Source organism: Acinonyx jubatus, chromosome D4 (assembly GCF_027475565.1).
Source record: "Acinonyx jubatus isolate Ajub_Pintada_27869175 chromosome D4, VMU_Ajub_asm_v1.0, whole genome shotgun sequence".
Taxonomy (NCBI): Eukaryota; Metazoa; Chordata; class Mammalia; order Carnivora; family Felidae; genus Acinonyx; species Acinonyx jubatus.
The window spans coordinates 19,856,159-19,878,164 of NC_069391.1; the positions used below are offsets into that span (position 1 = coordinate 19,856,159).

Genomic DNA, 22,006 nt, shown 5'->3' on the forward strand with positions numbered 1-22,006 from the left:
TGGCCAAGCCCCTTCAGACACACAGCTGGTGCCTAAAGCACAAGGCTAGACTCTCCTTCCAGTGCTCCTTTTAATAGCAAACAGCAACACCAGCCACCATATACTGAGCGCGCTAGATGCCAATTCTTTTTTTTTTTTTAATGTTTATTTATTTTTGAGAGACAGAGTACGAGTGGGGGAGGGGCGGGGAGCAAGGAAGACACAGAATGTGAAGCAGGCTCCAGGCTCTGAGCTGTCAGCACAGAGCCTGACGTGGGGCTTGAACCCACGAACTATGAGATCACGACCTGAGCCGAAGCCAGAAGCTTGACCGATGGAGCCGCCCAGGCACCCCAAGATACCGATGCTTGAGCTAAATATTCAGCACGGGGCACTCACGGTTCACACACCACCCCCACTATGTGCCTCCTCCGTTGATGAGAGACTGAGGTCCCGGCGGGCTATCTGCCCGGCCTCGCAATGTCTGGCTCTAAAATCCGTTTTCTTTACTGTTCTTTTCTTCCTAACCTCCATGAGATTTTCTCCCCAATGCCTGCTACGTCTTCCCGTGGCTTTCTCGTCAGCCCCCCTCACTTTCCACACGCTCCTCCCTGCCCACCAGGCCCCGTTTCTACTTCATTTTTCAGCTGACCCTTCTCAGTGCACTTGAAAATGGCAGCTGAGAAGGGAAGATTTCCTGTAGGTTCTGAGCCTCTGAGCCTACCCTGTCCTGGATGCCAAGAGGCTGCTCCGGGATACAAGGACGGGAACGGGGAGCCAAGGGCGTAGGTGGGGGTGCAGGGCGGTGTCCCCAGCCTCAGTGCCCGGGGTGCAGCGTGGCTCTTGGGAAGGTGGTGTCACAGGTGCCACAGGGCCGGGCGTCAGGTGCCGGGACTATGACTCTGTTGCTCTGGATGGCTTTGGCCGCTCGCTCCTGGAATTGCCTGAACGATGTGGCCCCAAGTCTTCTGCCACCAAGTGGTGCTGCTTCCCTCTCATGACCATAAATCACAAGCCATCAGGTCTGGAAGGAGCTGGCCTTCCTTGCTGGACTCCTCGCTTTAGGTGCTCAGTATTTCTGTGCCACGGAGAGGGCCTGCCTCGGACGTGGCCCCATCTCGAGGGCTCCGAACATGTTTGCAAGTTGGCTGCTTTCCAGGGGCCAACCTCCCCCCTCGTTATATCCTGTGGGCGTCAGGTGGGCACTGTGAGGGCACTTCGTGGAGACAGCTGCTCTGGCCTAGGCCCCAAGGCCTCTGCGTCTCCCCGTCCTGTCCCCCGCCCAGGTACCCTCCTCTTGCCAGGATGCTCACAGCAGCCTCTGCCAGAGTCTTTCTGCCTCCAGTCGGGCCCCTCCCAACTCGCCTCCCCAGATGGCCAGGGTAACGTCTAAGGTGAGGTCCTTTGTGCTCGGTACCACACGCCGGAGTCCTCACTGCCCCCATTCACCTGAGCTACCAGGGCCTCCCACTTCGATGTTTCTCAGACTCGTCCTCTCAGATCCTTGGCTTATAGCTGGAACAGCAGGTGTTACAAGCTGCTGTTCGTAAATCTTTCTAGACTGGTTCGGATGCCCCTTCCAGGAAGCCTTCTCAGATTTCCACCGCAGGAGGCACCTCCCCCCATGCTGGGCTCCCACAGCATTTGGTGCCTGTCATCATCCAACCTGTGCCGGGTATTACAGCAGGAGCTCTTCTGAGTAGAGGGACAGGGGCTTACCCAGTGATCAGCCGGGGCTCAGCCCAGGGCAGGCTTCAACGTGTGTGAATGAGTGACCGAATGAATGAGTGAGCGAATGACACCCTGCCTGCTTCCAATGCAGAAGCTTTATTGATGCCACTGAGACAAAGACCGGAGGTACAAAGGGTGGGTGTAGGGCTGAGAATGGGTCCCAGAGTCCCCAAGCTCTTAACCCAAGCTGTGTCCTCCTAGGACCCCTCATTTTCCTTCTGCTTTTCTTCCTGGTGCTCTTTCTCCAATGGCCCACACACATCCTGGAAGACAGGGGGAGCACAGTGATGGGGGCAGGGCAGGGCTCTTGCGGGGGGGGGGGGTTTGGGGGGGGGAAGGGTGGAATGAGCTCCAGCTTAGGCCCTGCCGCCTCCTACCTGGGTGACCTTGGACAAGGCATTTTTCCTCTCTGAGGCTCAGCTTCACCTCAGAAGGGGGGCTCGAGCCCTTAGAACAACTGCCATTTACTGAGGACTTGCCGAGCCTTTATGTTGATCTGGATTCCTCACAACCATTGGGTAGGTGATGTAAACGAGGTTCAGGGTGGCCGTGTGGCCTGTCCAAGGTCCCTAGCCAGCAGATGGGGCGGGGGGCAAGCGGGGAGCAGGGCTGCGAGCCCAGTCCTTTCCCGCAGCTCCCAGGAGCCGGGAGGGGAGGTGGTCTAGGGGTGGTCACGAGGGATGACCTCAGGCGGCAGAGACATTTTTATTTCAATAATGCTGAAAGTATTTCATGTATATCCCCCCAAAAAGTGTCACCAGCTCATCAGCTCTGTGATTTCAGATGTTACTGCCCAGGACAAGACCATGTAAAGCCTCTCATTGGGCACAGGTCGAATGGAAAGAATTAAGATGATTTTATACGTACTTCTCAGTTACAGCAAAAGTCAGGATGTAGTCCTGGGCTTGGGGCCATTTGGGTGGTGCTGAAAACCACCATACCCACTCCCCAGCCACAGGTATTTGAAGTCTGGGGTGTGGCCGGTAGTTGTCAACGATCGTTACCCTTGTGTGTTTCTTTGTCACGTTCCCATGGCCACACTTGTGTCTGCTGTTCCCCTCCTTTCCAAGCCCCCCCCCCCCCCCGCTCTGGATGCCCTCCCTGTTTCACAGTGACTTTTCCTTCCTGGTTCCTCATCCCGTGGGCTTGCAGGAAACTCAGCTGTCCCTGCAGTGAGGCAGGTGCTTAAAAGTAGGATGTCCTATCTCACTGCACAGCCTGGGCCGGCAGCTGGCCCCCGTGGGCCTCTGGGGCTGCCCAAGGCAGAGTCACCCTAAGGGTGGGCTCGACCCAGTCCTCCCTGCCTTCACCTGTTTCTCATCGGAGTACACGATTTCTGACTTCTGCATGCCCATGCACATGATGGCTTCGTGGAACTCTCTCATTTGCTCCTGGGTCGCTTGTGGCTTGTCAGCTGCAGGAGGGAGCAAGGAGATGTTGGGTGAGCATGCTGGGGTCCTAGCTGGGAAGCCAGGGAGGGTGGGGGAGCTGGGGGCCCGGCCACAGGGGAAGGGGTCCTGGGCGAGGTAGAAGAAGTTTGAGGGATGCCTACTGTAGAAGGACAGCCCCATGTTCTGCTCGTCTTTCGGGGAGAAGGCAAGCATGAAGGTCGTGGGATCCTTGGTGAGCAGGAGGTAGCCAGCTTGTTCTTTGCCGAACTCTGGAGGGGAAAACCACTGGGTGAGACCACACAGCACAGTGGTCCCCAATGGTAGGCAAGGAGCCCTGGGCGTGCCCATGGCCACACAGCAATGAGTGAAGGCCAGGGGTTCACCTGGGTCACACATCCCTAGTCCCATTGTGTGCCGGGCCCTGTGCTACTATGTGGAATCACAGCCTCACACGGGCTGTGGCTGTCAGGGCCTTTCTCCCCATTTTCCAGATGAGGAAAATAAGGCCCAGACAGGAGCCTCAGGGCTGCTGAGTGCTGTTGGTTTAATTCCATTGGCATTTGTAGATTCCTACTATGTGCTCTCTCTGGGGTGACAGCGGGGATATGAGTGAAGTCACTGCGTGCCAAAGACTGCCACCCTCAGATCCTAGAGGAGAAAAGGTGGTTGGAGAGAGGCAGGACCACAGCCAGACTTGGGTTTGAGTCCTAGTTCTAATTACAGGCTGTGTGACTCCAGGGAAACTGCTTGACATCTCTGTTTCTCTGTTTCCTCATCTGATCGCTCTAATGTCCTCCTAAGGTTGTTCGTGAGTATTCAGTGGGTCAATTCATGTAAAGCACTTCTAGCAGTGCCTGGCACATAAGTAAGAGCTCACATATGTTGGCAGTTATTCCTGAGTATTGCAGCGTGCAGACACCAGGACCTCAGAGATGGAAGAAATGGGCCTGTCCTGTGTTCTCTGTGCCTCCAGCCCCCAGGGCCTTAGCCCCAGCACCTCCTCTTTTGGCTGGCCCATTCACCTGTCCCCAGGCTCCCACGTGTGGGCTGGACCTCACCGTGTTTAGACAGACTCCCATTCTCCCGCTGGACATTCAGATAGCTGGAGTTATAGACGCACTGGTTCCCTCTAACAGACAGAAGGGGGGAGAAAAACAGGAAGACCGTCAAGGAGAAGTGGACAATCACTGGCCACCATCATCGAGGGGCAAGAGTCGGTGGTGATTAGAGTCCACCCTCCCCATTCCATGGATGAGAAGGCTGAGGTCAGGAAGAGGGAGGGACTTGATCAAGGTTACCCAGCAGCTAGGAGCAGAAGCCTGGGGCTAGCATGTTGGGGGGGGGGGGTCTCACATGGTTAGGTACTCTCTGAGCAGTATTTTGTCCTCTGTGTAGTTGATGTCAAAGTAAAAGAAGGCCGCTTGGATCGTTCTAGACGACTCGTTGAACTCCGGGTAGCGGAAGGCCGAGGCGATGTAAAACCACTTGCCGGAGAGCTGGGTTTGAGAGAGAAGCCAGGAGCTGATGATGGAGGCCAAGGGCAGAATCCCTGCCAGCCGGGCAGATTTCTCCCTCCATTTTGCACACAGGGAGCCTGGGGCCCCAGGCGAGGAGTGGACATGCAGGAGGTCACTCTGAGGGTCAGGCACCTCCCCCAGCCGCTGGGTGGCCCCTCGTGCAGTACAGGAGGCTCCCTCTGAGGGGCCTTGCAATGAGACTTCTGAGTTTGGAAGCAGAAGAATGCCCCCAGAGGCTGGTCAGAATGTCACCCCAGGACCCGGGAGAGAAAAAGGCAGAGGTGGGGAAGGGGGCTGACCGCAAGCCAGCAGGAGAAAGGGAAGCCCAGAGAGGAGGCAGCTGCCCACAGCACTCAGGGGCCCCGGGCATGCACCTGGTCCAGGGTGGCGTTGGTGATAGGTGCCGCTGTGAGGTTGGCACACTCTGGGCTCTGGGCTTCCAGCAGAGGAAGGAGGCTCAGGACAGCAAGGGCCCAGGACAGCGCCATGCCTGGAGGGAGAGGCACCTGGAGTCAGGCAGGACTGGAGGCTGTAGGGTACAGTGACCTTTATAACGAGCTGTGGGTGGAGTCCTGGAGCCCCCTGGTGACACATCAGGTGAGTGCTTGCGAAATGCCTGGCACAAACCTTTCCCTCCTTCCCCCAAAGCCGGCTGTGGCTAAAGCCTGCAAGCCTGGGTCTAACTTAGACCAGTTTTTCAAAGCCAAGGTGTGGGCTGGAGGGGTATTGTCAAACATGGGTAGATTTCAATAGAGGGGCCTCTAAGCAAGCGCTTATGTTTTTGGGTGTTTTGTTTTGTTTTGTTTTGTTTTAAAAGCTCTTATGTTTTTACCCAATTCGTGTCCCACTGAGCATTCAGACTTGAGCAAGACCTAACCATAAATCAAACGCAGGTGGCAGCTTAGAGAGTTCCCAGGCTAGGTGGGGTGGGGGTGGGGAATGGGATGGGGGAGGGTCAAGGGTTGGGGAGAGGGCAAAACATGGATTCTATTCCAACTGATTGTGGTAACAGCTGTGGACCAGCACAAGTCCGGTGGGGTGGGGGGCAGCCGAATCTTGGAGGAAAGAAGGGATGTTTCCAAAAGAAGGAGGCGTCTAAGTTATATTGCCTATTTCCAGTAAATGTGGTATTACCTGAACTCTGTCCCAAAATCTGGAACGAGAAATTATGTCCATGTGGTCCCCACCCCCGGCTGTGTGAGCAGGGGGGTGGGCCTCTCTTTTCACCAGTTGGTCCCCAACCCTGGCCAGTGGTCACCGTTGCAGAATAAGAGCTTCCATTGCCTGCTTGCATTTTTACCTGACAAGGTCAGATTGGTATCCCTAAGAATAAACGCGTTCAAAAAGTTTTATTATGTCGTGCTTACAATTCTATGTTCTTGTCCATTTCATGTATTTTGAGTCATTTTTCATGTTTTGGGGCAGTCCGCGGTCGTGATTTTAGTGGACGCATCCCCTTTCGTTCGCTTCCTAGATTCCAACACACCTAATGATGTCCTCCCTTTATATCTATGGCATTTTGTTTTATTTTTCCAGCTTTATTGAGACATAATTGCCCATAGCATTTCACATTGTGATGTTTCCTCTCCTAAGTGTCAGAAACGGCCAAATCGCTTTCTAAAATTACCATACCGTTCAAGAGAAAGAAAAACGTGTCACGTACAAACTCACAGTGTAATTCAAAGCAGCCAAAAACTAGAAACAGTTCAAATACCCGTCATCAGGAAAATGGAGAAACACATTGTGGCATTTTCGTAAATGGAGCATTACTTCGCGATGAAAACAAATGAACTTCCGATTTGTAAGACAACGTGAATGAATCTCAAAAACAGTACGCTGAGCAAAAGGAGCCAGACTTAAGAAAGCACACACTGTATAGTTTCCATTTGTAGAAAGTTCTAGAATAGCCAAAAGTAATCTATAATGGTAGAAATCAGATCAGCGGTTGCCTAGGGCAAGGAGGGGAGTCTGACTGCCAAAGGTTGTAAGAGCACTTTCTGAAGTAGGTGGCATTGTTCCAAATTTCCACTGCAGGGGTGGTTACACACATAATGTACGTTTGTGAAAACTCATTGAACTGTAAACCTAAAATGTGTGCATTTTATTGTACGCCAATTATACCTCAATTAAGTTGATTTAAAAAAAAAAAAAAACAACTCTCTTCCCAAACAGAGAAGACAAAAAACACTAACGCTGTTTAATACGGTGCCAATTTGGCGATGCCCAGATGAGTCCCTTTCTCCACATCCTCGTCAGAAGTGAAAATCCCTCTTTTCTTTCTTTGCTTGCCAGCTCACTTAGTGTTCTGAATTTGCATTGCTCTAATCTGAGCCTTGAGAAAAGGATTGGAGCTTGTTGGCAAGGAAGAGTGGAGGTGACAGGACGCGGGGCGCATAAAGGACCTGGAGGGCCCCTATGAGACAGCACGGGAATGACGGGGCCGATGCTGGATAGGGTCGGCGGGAACCGAGTGTGCAGGGCACAGAAGCCAGGCTGGGGAGTTCTCAATGGGCTCTGCAGGTGTTGGAAGAAATAGAAAGATTTTAAGTAGGGTGGGAGATGAATAGTCAGATTTGCTCTTTAGAAAGAGCCCTCTGTCTGCAGTGGGGAAGGTGGGGAGGGGGAGGGGAGGGGACCACCTTGGGAGAGCAGTCAGAGGCTGCTGCAGTGGGACTGGGGACAGATTTGACACACTGCTTATGTCAAAGAGAAGCTGGGTGTTCTATGGGGACAGCACTACCATTACCCCGGACCCTTGGGGCTTCTGCCCACACCCCAGAGCTTTAGAGGATCTCCCATATCACACACGTACACACAGGCGCGTGCACACACGTACAGTTCATTAAATAACACAGAAGCACCTCTGTCCAGCGGGATCTGGTGCCTGGTTCCGGCACAGAATGACCCACAGCCCCAAACATCCCTGAACAACCAACGCTGTTCAGACCCCAGGGGAACAGTTCTTCCCTCTTGTGCCCTATCCTTGGATCGCGTTGGGTGGCCAGATGTTTTGTGAGTAGCATAGGGAGAGATGAAAGCTTCTCTAACGGTGAGCAAATGGGGTGCTGCTCCTCGGGAGTGAGTGGTCTTCATTGTCGCCCAGGTGCCCTTTGGAGGTCCGTCTCACTCTCTCCCAGGAGGTGCTACTCTCCAAATGGTTCCTTCGAGCACACCCAGCACTCCCCCTGACACAGTACACTTTTCTCCATCTTCTTCCATGTCAAGGATGGATGGAGGGTCTCCCTCCTCTCTGGATGGAGGGTCTGGACAGCCCTCCCTACCCTGCCCCTCCATCTGGCCCGGGTATCTTGTCAGGAGAAGTTTGGCAGGAAATAGAAAAGCAATCAGGGCCACACGGGATGATGGGGAAATATTTGTCCTGACTTGACCGCTTGCTAGCTGTGTGACCTTGGGCCAGTTACTTAACTTCTCTGTGCCTCAATTTCCCCATCTGTAAAATGCGGATACTGATGGTTGCTACTTTATCAGGTTGTTAAGAGGATTAAATCAGCGTGCAGTTGTGAAATGCTTGTTATAAGAAACAAACTTGCTTCTAAGAGTCGGCCAGTCATAACACCACTACCATCAGTGTAATGACAAGCTGGGGTAGGGAGAAAAGACAGATTCTTGCATTACAGAAGTACCTCCAGGGGGTGCCTGGGTGGCTCCATTGGTTAAGAGTCCGACTCTGGATTTTGACTCAGGTCATGATAGAGGGTCATGGGATTGAGCCCCTTGTCGGTCTCCGTGCTGGGCGTAGAGCCTGGTTAACATTCTCTCTCCCTCTCCCCCTGCTCCTTTCCCCCATTTGCTCTCTCTTTCCCTCTCTAAAATAAAATTTAAAAAAGAAAAGAAAAAAGAAATACTTCTGGGATTTTAGGATACATCCCACTTCTAAAGACATCAAAATGCAGAAATATGTAGATAGTAGGTTCAAGAAAATAGATACTTTCCCCATTGGATGGATAAGGAAGCAAATGGCTCAGAGAGGTCAGGTGAACGGTGAGGTTTAGATGATCGGGGAAACGCACCCACTGTAAATGATTCGGTTCCAAGAAAGCCACTTTATACTTGTCTCTCCCTTGAGGCCAGGGCTGAGCTCTGTGCCTGATGACTAATCTGTGAGCTTCTACGTGAACGGCCACGAAGAATACACTGGCAGAGCAAATGATCCTAATTAGGAACTTTGTGTTTGGGCTGAGAAAACACTCAAAAAGATTTGCTCAAGTTCAGATCCTGTTCTGTCGTCTTGGACAATTTATGTAACCTCTTTGGACTTGGCTTCCCTCATCTGAAGAACCAGCAGAGTAACACGTGTTTCACGAGAGCTGTGCATGAGATGAAAACGTATCACTCTCAACAGGGCTCCTGCTCACGGTCAGTGTGCCAGAAAATGCAGCCGCTCTTAGAGAAACTGAGGCCCAGAGAGAAGGCATGACCAGTCCAAGGCCATGGCCCAGTCAGGAAGCCGGGACTGGAATCCACCTGCCCGCCTCTCCCCTTCTTGCTCGTCTTTTCCTCCTTTTCCCAGCACAGGGCAGCTGGGCATTGATGGCATGTGACTGTCCACGGCTGGGGCTTGATTCATTGTGGACAGAGCAAACACGGGATTGGCCCCGCCTGGGAAGTCCACTCTGGCTGTTTCCTGACACTCGGTTGTGTAATGGGAGACTGGGAACGGTAGATGCTGCCAGCCCCGGAAGAGCTGCCTTGTGGTCCCCAACAATCTCCTACCTGCCCCTGCCAGGTAGGAGCTGGCCCAGCTTTGGAGGCCTCGCTGGCCAGGTCACAGAGGCCCTCCTGGGAGTACAGGCTGGGAGTCGTGAATGTCACAGCTTTAACATAGCCCTTCTTCTCTTCCCTCTGGCCCTTCCTCCTGACTCTCTCATCCCCTCCGTGTCTCCAAAACCGTGCAGATCCTGCTGACGCCTCTGGAGCTCTGACCGTGGCACGGAGCACTTTCCTGTCCCCTGGCTCAGCTGGCTGCCTCCTGGATGCTCCATAGTGCCCCAGTGCAGCTCAAACCCACCTCGGCCACCAGCCCAAACCCTGCTTTCCTGTGCAACCTGTGGCTTGTCCTACTCCCTGGGGCTCCCACAGCCTATGCTATAGCATTCCCAAATATGCAGTGTGGCCTTTACTTCCAAGCCTTGGCAGGTGCTGTACCCTCTCCTCCCAGTGCCTTTTGTCACCTGGCAAACCTTTGTTCAACCTCTATCAGCATCAGCTCAGATGGTTAGTTTTATGTGTCAAGTTAACTGGGCCATGCGGTACCTAGATATTTAGTCAAATATTCTGGGTGTATCTGTGAGGGTGTTTTTAGATGAGATTAACATTTGAATGTGTACTCTGAGTAAAGCAGATTGCCACCTCCCCCCAAGTGTGGGTGGGCCTCATCTAATCTGTTGAAGGCCTCAATAGAATTAAGAGTCTGCGTAAGAGCCTGACTGGTGGAGATGGACGTCAGTCTTTTGCAGCCTTTGGACGTGAACTGAAACATCGCTTCTTCCCAGCTCTCCAGCCTGCCAGACTTTACACTAGAAGGACACCATCAGCTCTCCTGGGTCTTGAATTGGCCAACTCACTCTGCAGATCCTGGGACTTGCCAACGATCATAATCATGTGAGCCAATTCCTTATGATAAATCTCTTTACAGGGGTGTCTGGGTGGCTGAGTCGGTTGAGCGTCTGGCTCTTGAGTTCGGCTCAGGTCATGATCCCAAGGTCATGGGATCAAGCCTCGAGTCGGGTTCCATGCTGAGCATGAAGCCTGCTTGAGGTTCTCTCCCACCACCGCCCCCCCACCCTACCTCTCTCTCTCTCTCTCTCCCCTCCCTTGCCTTCCCCACTCACACACATACTCTCTCTCTCTAAATAAATTTTAAAACATCTCTTCACACACACACACACACACACACACACACACACACATCCTACTGGTTCTGTTTCTCTAGAAACCCTGATTAATATGGAGTGTGACCTCCTGACAAGCCTCCCTGTGCTGGGATTGCATCAGCCATGCCCTCCCCAACCACCGCCCACCCCAGCCTGGCCTCTTGCTCCCTGCACCCAAGGTCCAACACCTCCAGCTGCCTCCCCCAGACCCAGAGCCCTCCCCACCAGGCGCCCTGCCAGGACTGTCTCTGTAACTGCAGTGCCCGCATACGGCTTGACCCAGGGAAGTCGCATGCTGAGACACGCATGTCAAGGAAATGTTCCAGCGAGCCTTGTTGAACAAGTTTGAGCACCTCCTGCACGCTGCACTCTGTGGCCACGGCAGAGGACCAGACCCAGCCCCTGGCCTTGCAGAGCTTCCTGTGGGGTTGACACACATTAGCGCGACTGAACTTTTCCATCTGCAGAACCGGAAGCCTGCTTCAACAGCTGGGCAAACTCTCTGGGGTGACGATATATGGTGGACCTTAGGAAATGATTCAAGAAGAAGGCCCTTCTGTTTCACCCTTGATTAATTTTCGGTCAGAGAAATGAAAAGAATATTCTTACCTTATTTCCAAGTTTGTTTGTTTGGTTTTTCCTAGTTTTGGAAAACTGTTTTCTAGATTCAGGAAATAGTGTGGGATCTCAATCCTTGAGCACACGCTAGAATCTCCAGGGAGACTTGTTTGTTTGTTTTTATTTATTTATTAATAATTGATTGTCACATTAGCTAACATAGAATGTACACAGTGTAGTCTTGGCTCCAGGAGTAGATGCCTGTGATTCATCACTTACATACAATACCCAGTGCCCATCCCAACAGGTGCCCTCCTCAATGCCCATCACCCATTTTCCCCACCCCCAACCCTCCCCCCATCAACCCTCAGTTTGTTCTCTGTATTTAAGAGTCTCTTATGGTTTGCTTCCCTCTCTGTTTGTAACTTTTTTTTTCCTTCCTTTCTCCTGTGATCATCTGTTAAGTTTCCCAAATTCCACATATGAGTGAAATCATATGATACCTGTCTTTCTCTGACTGGCTTATTTCACTTTGCATAATGCCCTCCCGTATCATCCACCTTGCTGCAAATGGCAAGATTTCATTCTTTTTCACCGCCAAGTAGCATTCCATTGTATATATAAACCACATCTTTTTTAAAAAAATTTTTTTATTTACTTTTGAGACAGAGAGAGAAACAGCGTGAGCAGGGGAGGGGCAGAGAGAGAGAGAGGGAGACACAAAATCTGAAGCAGGCTCCAGGCTCTGAGCTGTCAGCACAGAGCCTGATGCAGGGCTCAAACCCACAAGCTGTGAGATCATGACCTGAGCCAAAGTTGGACACTTAACCGACTGACCTACCCAAGAGCTCCCCTAAACCACATATTCTTTATCCATTCATCAGTTTATGGACATTTAGGCTCTTTCCATAATTTGGCTATTGTTGATAGCACTGCTATAAATATTGGGGTACATGTGCCCCTATAAATCAACACTCCTGTATCCTTTGGAGGAATTCCTAGTAGTGCTATGGCTGGGTCGTAGGGTAATTCTATTTTTAATTTTTTAAGGAGCCTCCACACTGTTTTCCAGGGTGGCTGCACCAGTTTGCATTCCCAACAGTGCAAGAGGGTTCCCCTTTCTCTGCATCATCGCCAGCACCTGTTGTTGCCCGAGTTGTTAATTTTAGCCACTCTGGTGTGAGGTGAAATCTCAATGTGGTATTGATTCGTATTTCAGGGAGGCTTATTTAAAACACAGATCGCTGGGCCCCACCCTGGGAGTTTGTGATTCAGTAGTTTGGGATCTGGGCTGAAAATCTGCCTTTGTAACCAACTCCCAGCTGCTGCTGGTTCTGCTAATCCCAGGGGGCCATGCTGAGCTCCCCCCTACCCCCACTTGTCAGTAGCCTTGGGTTTGAATCAAAGCTTTGCCTTGGCCTTGGCAGGTGACCTCGGGCACTTCGCTGGCTGTAGTTACCTTCTATTTAAGACGACGGGGTGTATCTGGGATGTAGGGATCTCTAAGCCCTTCCAGACAATGAATCCTGGGCTCTATGGACGGGATTTTTGGAGCCATGGCAAAGCAGCAGCCCCTGGTGCTCCCTGTCTGGGGGTGGGGGATGGGTGGGGAGAGAGACCCTGATGACCTGGAAACTTACAGCAAGGTTTTAAAACATAAAATTCCGAATATGAATCCAACTGCTTGTGAGTTGTTCTTTCTCCTGGGTGAGAAGGGCAGAAAAGGTTTGATTCATTCAAGCTCCCAGGGTGGGAGGAGCAAGCCAAGAAAGGCAGAACTCTGAACCAGAGGTCAGGAGTTACAGGTTCCAGGTCTGGTGGGGTATAACTATGTCCTAATGTGTCCCAGATATCGAATGGGAGCATACTTATGCTAAGAACAAAACAAAACAAGCAAACAAACAAAAACTATTGTTGGGGCACCTGCGTGGCTCAGTCGCTTGAATGTCCAACTCTTAGTTTCAGCTTAGATCATGATCTCTTGGTTTTGTGAGTTCGAGCCCCGTGTCTGGCTCTCTGCACTGGCAGAGATTCTCTGGGATTCTGGCTGGAATTCTCTCCCTCCTCCTCCTGTCTTCCCTTCCCCTGCTTACACTGTCTCTATCTCCCTCAAAATAAATAAATAAATAAACTTAAATAACATTAAAAAAAAATAACTGCTGTTTATCTGACATTCAAATTTACCTCGGTGGTCCTGTCTGTTCACCAGCCATCTCTCATATTCTCACTCACTTTCTCCAAGACAGGTGATATTGTGTCCTCTCTCGAGTATAGGTAAGAAATGCTCGTATTGAAGCACTGTCCGCAAGGGCCGAAAGACGGAAACAACCCAGATGTCCATCAGAGGATGAGCAGAGAACAAAAATGCGGTATATCTATATAGTAGAATATGAGTGAGTCATAAAAAAGAATGAAGTACTGTATGGAAACATATACCACAAGGGGGAACATTGAAATCATGATACATGAAAGAAGTCAATCACAGAAGGTGAGCTTTTGGGGCACCTGGGTGGCTCAGTCAGTTAAGCGTCCGACTTCAGCTCAGGTTCGTGGATTTGAGCCCCACGTCAGGCTCTGTGCCGACAGCTCGGAGCCTGGAGCCTGCTTTGGATTTCGTGTCTCCCTCTCTCTCTGCCCCTCCCTTACTCACACTCTGTCTCTCTTAAAAAAACAAATAATAAACATTAAAAAAAAAAAAGGCCAGCTTTCTATGGGAAGAAAGGGACATTAATGAGACTGACCTTTCCCATCTTCCAAACATTTTCTGTTTATATGAAATACGATTCCATTTGTATGAATTATCCACAGCAGGCAAAGTCAAAAAGCAGATGAGTGGTTTTCCAGGGGCTTGGGCAGAGGGGAATGGGGAATGACTGCTTCATAAGTATGGAGTTTCCTTTTAGGGTGATGAGAATATTCTGGAACTAGATAGTGGTGATGGTTGCACAGTACTGTGAATGTACTAAATGTCACGAATGGTAAGTCTTATGTGTATGTTACTACGGTAAAAAAAAAAAAAAAAAGGAATTGCTCATGGTAACCTCAATATATCCCCTTCCTCTGTGTCATGGGTTGAATTGTGTCCCCCAAAAAGATATGCTGATGTCCTCACCTTATTACCTGTGAATGTGGCCTTACCTGGAAATAGGGTCTTTTGCAGACGTAATCAACTGAAGATGAGCTCATTCATGTGGGCCCTCATCCACTATGACTGGTGTCCTTATAAAAAGATGTGCGGAGACACACGGGAGAAAGAATGCCACGTGACTAAAGAGGCAGAGACCACAGTGTTCCAGCTGGAAGCCGAGGAATGCCTGGGGCCACCGGAAACTGATCAGGGTAAGGAACCTCTCCTAGAAGCATGGGGAATGGGGGGCACTGGCACCACTTGGATTTCAGACTTCCAGGCTGCAGAGCTGGGAGAGAATGCATTTCTGCTGTCCTAAGCCTCCAGGTTTGCGATGCTGTTACAGCAACCCTAGGGAAGGAATACGCCATGGGACCCGGACCACCCCCCTTTCAGTACTCACCCCCGTGTTGACCCCATGCCATCTCTCTCTCTCTCTCTCTCTCTCTCTCTCTGCTTCCCTTCTTTGGGGAAAGCAGCATAAACAGGGCATCCCCTGAGCATCTTTTCTCCCCCTCCCCCACCCCCAGCTGGGCTGGAAACCTCCCTCCGGGGGCTGTTCAAAGAAGCACACAGCCACAGATGCATCATTCCATTGCCTCAGTTTTAAATATTTATTTAAAATCCAGAAGGGAAAAAGGAGAAACGGAACCCACTGGGGTTTTAACACACTGACATGTGGACAGACACAAACAAGGACAGCAGAAAATCCCAAGAACGAGACAGAGGCCAGGTGGAGACTGGCGGTGTGGGGAAACCGAGGGCTGAGATGAGGCCCAAGCTGCTACAAGAACGCACTTCCGTGGGGAGCGTCTGGGTTGGGGCGGGAGGGCGAGGCATATACAGGAAGTGTCTGGTGGGGAAGGTGGGCCAGAGTGAGGTATTAAATAATGAAAATCAAATCCAATTCCCAAAGAGACACGACTTTTAGAGAAAATAAAAAAGAAGACACAAACAGACGTTCACATAAAACTTCCCCTTCTATAAAAATAATTCCATACTTAAAATAACCTCAAAATCCAACCTGGGCTGACTGGTTGTCTGATAAAGGACAGCCCAGATTACACTGACTATCCCCCAGTCACGCGGAACCCCGAGATTCCTGCCGTCAGTCTTTCTCCTCAGCCCACATTTACCCTTGGAGCTAATGACGCGGGGTTTCTAGAGGACTTAATGACAATGGAAAAGCAAGAGTGATGGCCTCATCTTGGCAGGGACAAGCTCTGGGAGGGAGGATGTGGTGTGGTGAGATGGTTCCATGTTGATATGTCACCTCCAGGCCAGCGCTGACCCAACGCCGCTCTTAAAACTGGTTTCTTCAAAGTCAAGGCTTCAACCCCTGACTCTCCAGCTTAGATCGCACCTTCCAAGATAAGCCTATCTTCCCTCCAGGACCGTGACCAGGCCGAGCCCAAATTCCTTCATGCTCAGGCCTCCCCCTGCCTTAGAAGGACAAACATTTCAAAATCCATAAATTAAAAAGGTGAATCTTTCTGCTTCTGTTTCTGGTAGGGTTTGGTTTTTTTTTTTTTTTTTCTTTTTTTTTCTTTTTCTTTCTTCGGCTTTGCTTTTTTTTTTTTCTTTTTTCTTTTTTTTCCTTTTTCCTTCCCCCTGCTTAGTCGATTACCTGATGAGCACAAGGGTGATACTCGGAACATGTTCAAATTCCCCAAACTTTGTCATTTGGAGGAGAGCACCACATGTGCATGACACCCCACATCAAAACGGTTCTTCAGAGTCTGTGGCAAAAAATGGTAGCACCTTCAGAATCTTAAATAGGCTTTTTTTTTTTTCCTTAAAAAAAAAATCACATACACTATGAGACAGCGAGCACCAGCGATTTCACAGTGGGAGGTAGCTAGCATGGGCACCTCCGGCCCCGAGGGTCGCGCTGCCCCCTCTCGGCCTCCACTGCTTCCCACCCTCTGGCTGCTTCTTCCCTCACCTCTTTCCCAGGTGAAAAAATAGTAATGCACCTTCTCTGTGTTTGTTTAAATAAAATATATATACTTCTTCCTTTCCTTTTCTCCTTTTTTCATGTCTCCTCTCTAATATTGCACATCAAAGCTCCCTGGCAGGGACCAGCTGGCGAGATGCCCCCTCCCCTCAAGCTGGCTAGAACGTGGGGCTCTTTGGGCAGGAAGCTGGGGAGGGCAGAGCTGGGAGACAGGCCGCAGGGCTCAGGCGGGTTGCAGGCCCAGCTTGCTCTGGCTGGCTCTTTGGTCGGTCTTTGGGGCTGAGCTGGGATCAGTTGGTCCCAAGGATACACTGTTCCCTGCTACCCCCCAGCCACTTTTACTGGGCAGACGACAGCTGGGGCCCTACCCAGGAATCCTTGGGCAGGTGAGCTGTCTCTCCTGGGCCCACCTGCCCCTAAGGACCCTCCCTTTGCCTCCTCCTCCTCCTCCCTCCCCCTCAAGGCCTAGAGGAGCCAGGAGGTCAGAGGTCAGAGGAAGCACGCAGGTCCAACTTCGAGGCGGTACTGCTTCCCTGATGAGGCAGGAGGGAGGTTGTCCACGCTGACGATGGGCAGCTGCTGCGGGTCCTGGGTCCGGAAGGTGAAAAGCGTCTGATGCCAGCGGCCATCCTGGACCTGAGAGAAGGGAAAGGGTACACATGTGACCCTCACAATCCCCACCATCTGTCACATGCACTTCTCATCTCTTCTCACCATCTTTAATGGATTCACGGTATTTCACTGTAGGGACCATCTGTATTTGCCCATTAAAAAATTTATTTTATTTATTAAAAAATTTTTTAATATTTATTTTTAATTTTGAGAGAGAGAGAGAGAGAGAGAGAATGAGCAGGAGAAGGGCAGAGAGAGAGGGAGACACAGAATCCAAAGGAGGGTCCAAGCTCTGAGCTGTCAGCACAGAGCCCGACATGGGGCTCGAACCCACAAACTGCGAGATCATGACCCGAGCTGAAGTCGGACGCTTCACCAACTGACCCACCCAGGTGCCCCTGCATTCGTCCATTTAGATTGCATCTATTATTTCTCTTCTCATAAGGAATGTCATTGGAGCTCAACTTCTGGGCACATTCTCATTTCCCTAGAACAGATTCTAGAAGTAGATTTGCTGGATCAAAGGATACATACGTTTCTGAGGCTTTGGAAATATGTTGGATATACAATCAAACCTTGGATTGTGAGTAACTTGTTCTGCAAATGTTCCATAAGAACGAGCAAACATTTCTAATACATTTTAACTTGATAAACGAGTGATGTCTTGCAATACAAGTAGTATGTGTCACTAAATGTCACATGATCACAACTGAGCCAATGGTTCTCTCTTTCTCTCTCTCTCCCTCTCCCAGCGGGATCGTGGGTGATCGTTTCTCATATTCGGATGCTGAGTCTTAGGCTGGGGTGTTTGGCAGAAATCAGTGATTTTTCAGAACGTTGAAGGGGGTGCCCACGACTGGCATTAGTGTATTTTTTGTCACTTCAAAGCACCTACAGACAGTCCTTTGCTCTTCCATACCAGTATAAGCTTAGGAATGCTTTGCTTCATTCTAGGCCAGGCTGCCTGCGGATATAGACCCTTCCCTCTGCTACCTTATTGCCAGTTACATTAAATACAGTACATGACAAGAGTTTATTAATACTGTCCTGTAGTCAACATCCGTGTGAGCGTGTACAATGGCCCCCATGCAGAAATAGGTGGAAAAGAAAGCCAGTAAGAAGGAGACGATCACAGTGGAAGTTAAGAAGGAAATAAGTCATCGAGAAATACGAGCGAGGTATGTGAGTGGCCGAAACTGCAAGATTTTATAAGAAGTCTACATGTGCATCTCGTCTGCAGAGGAGGAGGAGAGAAAGGCAGAGGAATCCCTCACTTACAATGAGCTTAGGGAGATGTGTAAAATGGGGGAAACAGTGAAGAATTTTGTAGAAAAGCGCCACCCGAATAAGGCTGTAGCAGCCCGAGCGATGAATCTGTTTAACAACAATACAACGTCACTTTTCTGCGAAATCCTCAAAAGGAGGCAAAAGCAAGAATCGTTGGATAGGTTCCTTGTTAAAGTTGCATGAAAGAAAAAGATTCCACTGAGCCAAGAGACAGCAGTGATTCCATTAGAGTGAAAGTCGTCCTACACAATAACCCTCCTCTCTCGTCTCCCTCACACCAGCCACAAAGATTTTCAAAGGTAAGTGCAGGTTAATGTCTTTATTTTTCTTTATATTTTGTATTTTCCTTATTATTTTGTATTCTATTGCACTATTGTAATCATTTTTATATGAATATTTTTGGGTTGTGGAACGAATCATCTGAGTTTCCATGATGGGGAAATTCACTTTGATACACAAGTGCTTTGGATTACAAGCATGTTTCTGGAACGAATTATGCTCGCAAACCAAGGTTTTACCGTACAGGCAAACATCGTTTCATTGCACTGCACTTTGCTGATCTTCACAGATGTGTGTTTTATAAATCAGAGGTTAGTGGCAACCCCCTGTGTCGAGCAACATGTGTCAGTGTCACTGTCCTGACAGCATTTGCTCACTTTGTATTTCTGGGTCACATTTTCATAATTCTCGCAACATTTCAAACTTTTTCATGACTATCATATTTGTTTTGGTGATCTGTGAGCAGCGATTATGATGCACTGAAAGCTCAGATGACGGCTGGCATTTTTTAGCAGTGAAGTATTTTTTTTAATGTTTATTTTTTTGAGGGAGAGAAACAGAGTGTGAGGAGGAGAGGGGCAGAGGGAGGGAGACACAGAATCTGAAGCAGGCTCCAGGCTCCGAGCTGTCAGCACAGAGCCCCACATGTGGGGCTTGAACCCATGATCAGGTCAGATCATGTCCTGAGCCAAAGTCAGACACTTAACTGACTGAGCCATCCAGGCACCCCGATCAGTGAAGTATTTTTTAATGTTTATTTATTTTTGAGAGGGCGGGGAGGGGCAGAGAAAGAGGGAGACACAGAATCTGAAGGAGGCTCCAGGCTGTCAGCACAGAGCCCAATGTGCTCTGACGCTTAACTGAGCCACCCAGGTGCCCCTCAGTGAAGTATTTTTTAATTAAGGTATGTACATTGTTTTTTAAGACATGATGCTGTTAAATACTTAATAGGCTGCAGTATAATGTAAACATAACTTCTGTGTGTGTTGGGAAACCAAAAAAATTAATTAGACTTAATTTATTGCAATATTCACTTTATTGTAGTGAATAGAACTGAACCCACAATACCTCTGAGGTATTCCTGTATATATATCCAGCTGGGTCCCAAAAGCCTCTACCAATTTTTTCCCAAGTAGCTTTGTGCAAGAGTGTTGGTTTCCCCACATCCTCCCTAACACTGTGTATTATTAGTTTTGTTTAATTTCGGGCAACTGGTTTTTCTGGACAACTTTCTGACTCCCTCTCTGCCAACAACCCACCCAGTTTTAGACATTTAAAAATAACCAAACATTTAGACATTTAAAAATAACCAAAAGTGTCAAGAGAACCAATTAGCCTGGTCAGGATGGGGGCAAAGAGAAGACCAGAAATACATTCTCCTACAAGCAGCCTTGCAAGTAAGTACAGCCATCTATAGCAGCCTGGGAAATTTCTATCAGCCAGATCTTCTCTCAGAAGTTTCCCAGAGATGATAGTGAATCAAAGGAATTTTTAAAAACTGTTGTAATAAAACTATTACGCAAAGATAAAAAGTTGTATGTATTTGCTCATTATGCTAATACAATATACTGTATTACACTAACATACTAATGCAATGTGCTAACGTGTATGACGTTAATTGCTATCTATAATTTTATAATAATTGTTGTGAGTAATTTTATAATATAATTAACTACCTTGCAGCCATCCATGGACACTTCTGGCCTGAACTGACCACCTGCTTCAAAGATCTGCCCGTTCCACGCCCGGAAGCGCACAGCCCGCTTGGCTGGGGTCTGCCCCGTGCCCTCCTGCCACACGGTCATGTTAAGGCAGTGGATGGTGATGTGCTGTGTCACTTCCGAGCTTAGCAGGTGCAGAAAATTCATCTGGACCCGGCTGACAGCAAACTCGACCTGTGGCAGAAACACGGCAGTGAGGTAGGGTCAGGCCGGCTGCCCGAGGCTCTCAAATATCCTCACCTCTCTCTGGAAGGCGCAGAGAGAAGCTCTTTCCTGGTGAGCCTTTCCCGGCTTTGCCCCCAGACGCGTGCCCACTGGAGACAGGGACATAGAGGTCTAGTGTGAGCCAGTCCACAGCCAAGGAGTAACAAGGACGGGAAAGAACCGAGGCCACAGCTATGAGGGTTCCGAAGTCACCTGATCCCTCCCCCATTGCATGGGTGTGGGAGGGGGTTTGTCTTTGGAGCTGAGCTGGGATCCTGAGGCCCAGAGAGGAAGAGGAAGTAGATCAAGAGGCTCTTGGAACAGGGGGAATATGAGAAGTGCCCTCCCTACCCTTTCTAAGTCCCAAGACCCCAGAAATGGCAGTCCCAACAACCAACAAGGACAGGATTTATGGCTTCGGTGGATGCAGCTTAAGCCCTGACCATTGGTTTTGTCTTTTTGTAACACAAGTGCTGAGGAGCCCTAAGCCCCCACCCTGGATCCCAATAAAAGCAGAACCCCAGGCCCCTGCACACACGCCTCTCTCCACCAGCGACCTGGCTGTGCGCCCCCGATGTGCTGTGGGATTTTCAGGTCCGGTAAGTAACAAACCTGTACTTTTTCAAAGTTTCTTAGTAGCGAAGGGCACCTTGCAATCGTAATAAGAACCACAAGGGCTGGCCCAGCCGCAACACTGGTTATTTATAGGCTGAGACCGGCACAAAACGGTGGCCACTGTTCCTGGTGGGATGGCCAGTGCAGGGGCCATCTCTGGCCTCACCCCTCTGCTGGGCAGGTTTGAGGTGGGGGTTCCCAAACCCCAGACTCAGAGTCAGAGGGGAAAGAGCCTGGCTGGGGTGGGGGTGGGCATTGATGAGGCTACTGTGTTTCCTGCGTCTGGCACATGGTGGCCACCCGACAAGACTTGCTGACCAGCTGGCCACGTGCAGATTCTTAAACTCGGGGTCAGAGCCGGTCAGCACGGGGCAGCTCCTGGAGCTTCCTCGGGAGGCCCGATGGGATGGGATGCAGGGGTTCTCTGCCCCCATCCCTCCCCTGCAGGCCAATGGGCTCCTCCCACTGTAGCACGAGTCCTCCCATATGGAGGACTTACTGACCCCGCAGACCCACAATCCACCGCAGGGTACCCCGGGCAGGGGGGTGGTGATGCCTCAGTGCCACCACCTGTCCTGGTTTCTTGTTGAGCTGCCCTGAGCTACCTCAAATCCTCAGCCCAGAGACGGGCACGTGGGAAGCAGGCACTGAGCATCCGTGAAACATGTGCACACACAGCTCAGGCAGCGCGTCCTCGGTGAGCATCACACGGACTTATTTTTGTACTGATGGTTCACGGCTCTCCAAGCCAGGCCAGCTGGGCCCACTATTGCTGTTTTTGGTATTAGGCAGAAAGTTCTACTTGAAGGAAACACCACTAACATCATCATACAACTCGAAAGGGTTTGGCAACCACAGATTTAGAAGGATTCGTCCCCAGTTTACAGAAGAGGAATCAGGCTCACAAACAGCCAGGCAGCAAGACAGCCGAGGCTCAGACCATAACTTGGGTGGGCTGGAGCCCTGGGCAGGGTAGGGGCAGAGAGGACCGGTCAGTGTCGGGGGGTGGGGGGAGCAGACCTTGGAGGCCGTGATGGGCTTGAGACACGTTTGTCCACCATGTGTGAAGTTGCAGGAAACTTCGATGGTGTCGGACGAGCAGCCAAGGTTTGGATCCACCCAGTAGGTACCTGC

The 22,006-nt window shown here is 50.2% G+C and overlaps 2 protein-coding genes and 1 long non-coding RNA gene across 12 annotated transcripts in view; 1 reads left to right on the plus strand and 2 right to left on the minus strand.

The window, feature by feature from the left end:
• Positions 1-1,790: 1,790 nt before the first annotated feature.
• Positions 1,791-5,152, minus strand: LOC106978476 (alpha-1-acid glycoprotein-like). Its single transcript, XM_015076165.3, has 6 exons — positions 4,993-5,152; positions 4,455-4,597; positions 4,160-4,230; positions 3,263-3,370; positions 3,021-3,124; positions 1,791-1,973 (listed from the first exon to the last, which is right to left on the minus strand). The coding sequence occupies exons 1-6, from the start codon at positions 5,104-5,106 to the stop codon at positions 1,908-1,910; spliced, it is 606 nt and encodes a 201-aa protein (XP_014931651.3). The 5' UTR covers positions 5,107-5,152; the 3' UTR covers positions 1,791-1,907.
• On the plus strand, positions 2,060-15,144 carry LOC113592848 (uncharacterized). Of its 2 annotated transcripts, none has more exons than XR_003412812.2 (5): positions 2,060-3,151; positions 9,535-9,775; positions 10,132-10,240; positions 13,345-13,558; positions 14,231-15,144. It is a non-coding gene; the product is annotated as an uncharacterized LOC113592848 (long non-coding RNA). The 2 variants fall into 2 exon arrangements; XR_008291024.1 differs by lacking the exon at positions 2,060-3,151 and adding an exon at positions 4,442-5,215.
• COL27A1 (collagen type XXVII alpha 1 chain) overlaps positions 14,788-22,006 on the minus strand; it is a 140,129-nt gene continuing 132,910 nt past the window's right edge. For all 9 annotated transcript variants that reach the window (XM_053204727.1, XM_053204730.1, XM_053204731.1 and 6 more), the window contains 3 exons: positions 21,893-22,002; positions 20,009-20,227; positions 14,788-16,790 (listed from right to left, as the gene is read on the minus strand). In XM_053204727.1, coding sequence (XP_053060702.1) covers positions 16,644-16,790; positions 20,009-20,227; positions 21,893-22,002 — 476 coding nt within the window. In that variant the 3' untranslated portion in view covers positions 14,788-16,643. The remainder of the gene's footprint in view (positions 16,791-20,008; positions 20,228-21,892; positions 22,003-22,006) is intronic.

Excerpts from the sequence above, each read along its gene's own strand:
- LOC106978476 (XM_015076165.3), bottom strand. The coding sequence starts at position 5,106 with ATGGCGCTGTCCTGGGCCCTTGCTGTCCTGAGCCTCCTTCCTCTGCTG. Across the intron at positions 4,231-4,454 it reads CTCAGAGAGTACCTAACCAT|AGGGAACCAGTGCGTCTATA; the intron begins GTGAGACCCCCC and ends TCTGTCTGTTAG. Across the intron at positions 3,125-3,262 it reads CATGGGGCTGTCCTTCTACA|CTGACAAGCCACAAGCGACC; the intron begins GTAGGCATCCCT and ends TCCCTCCTGCAG.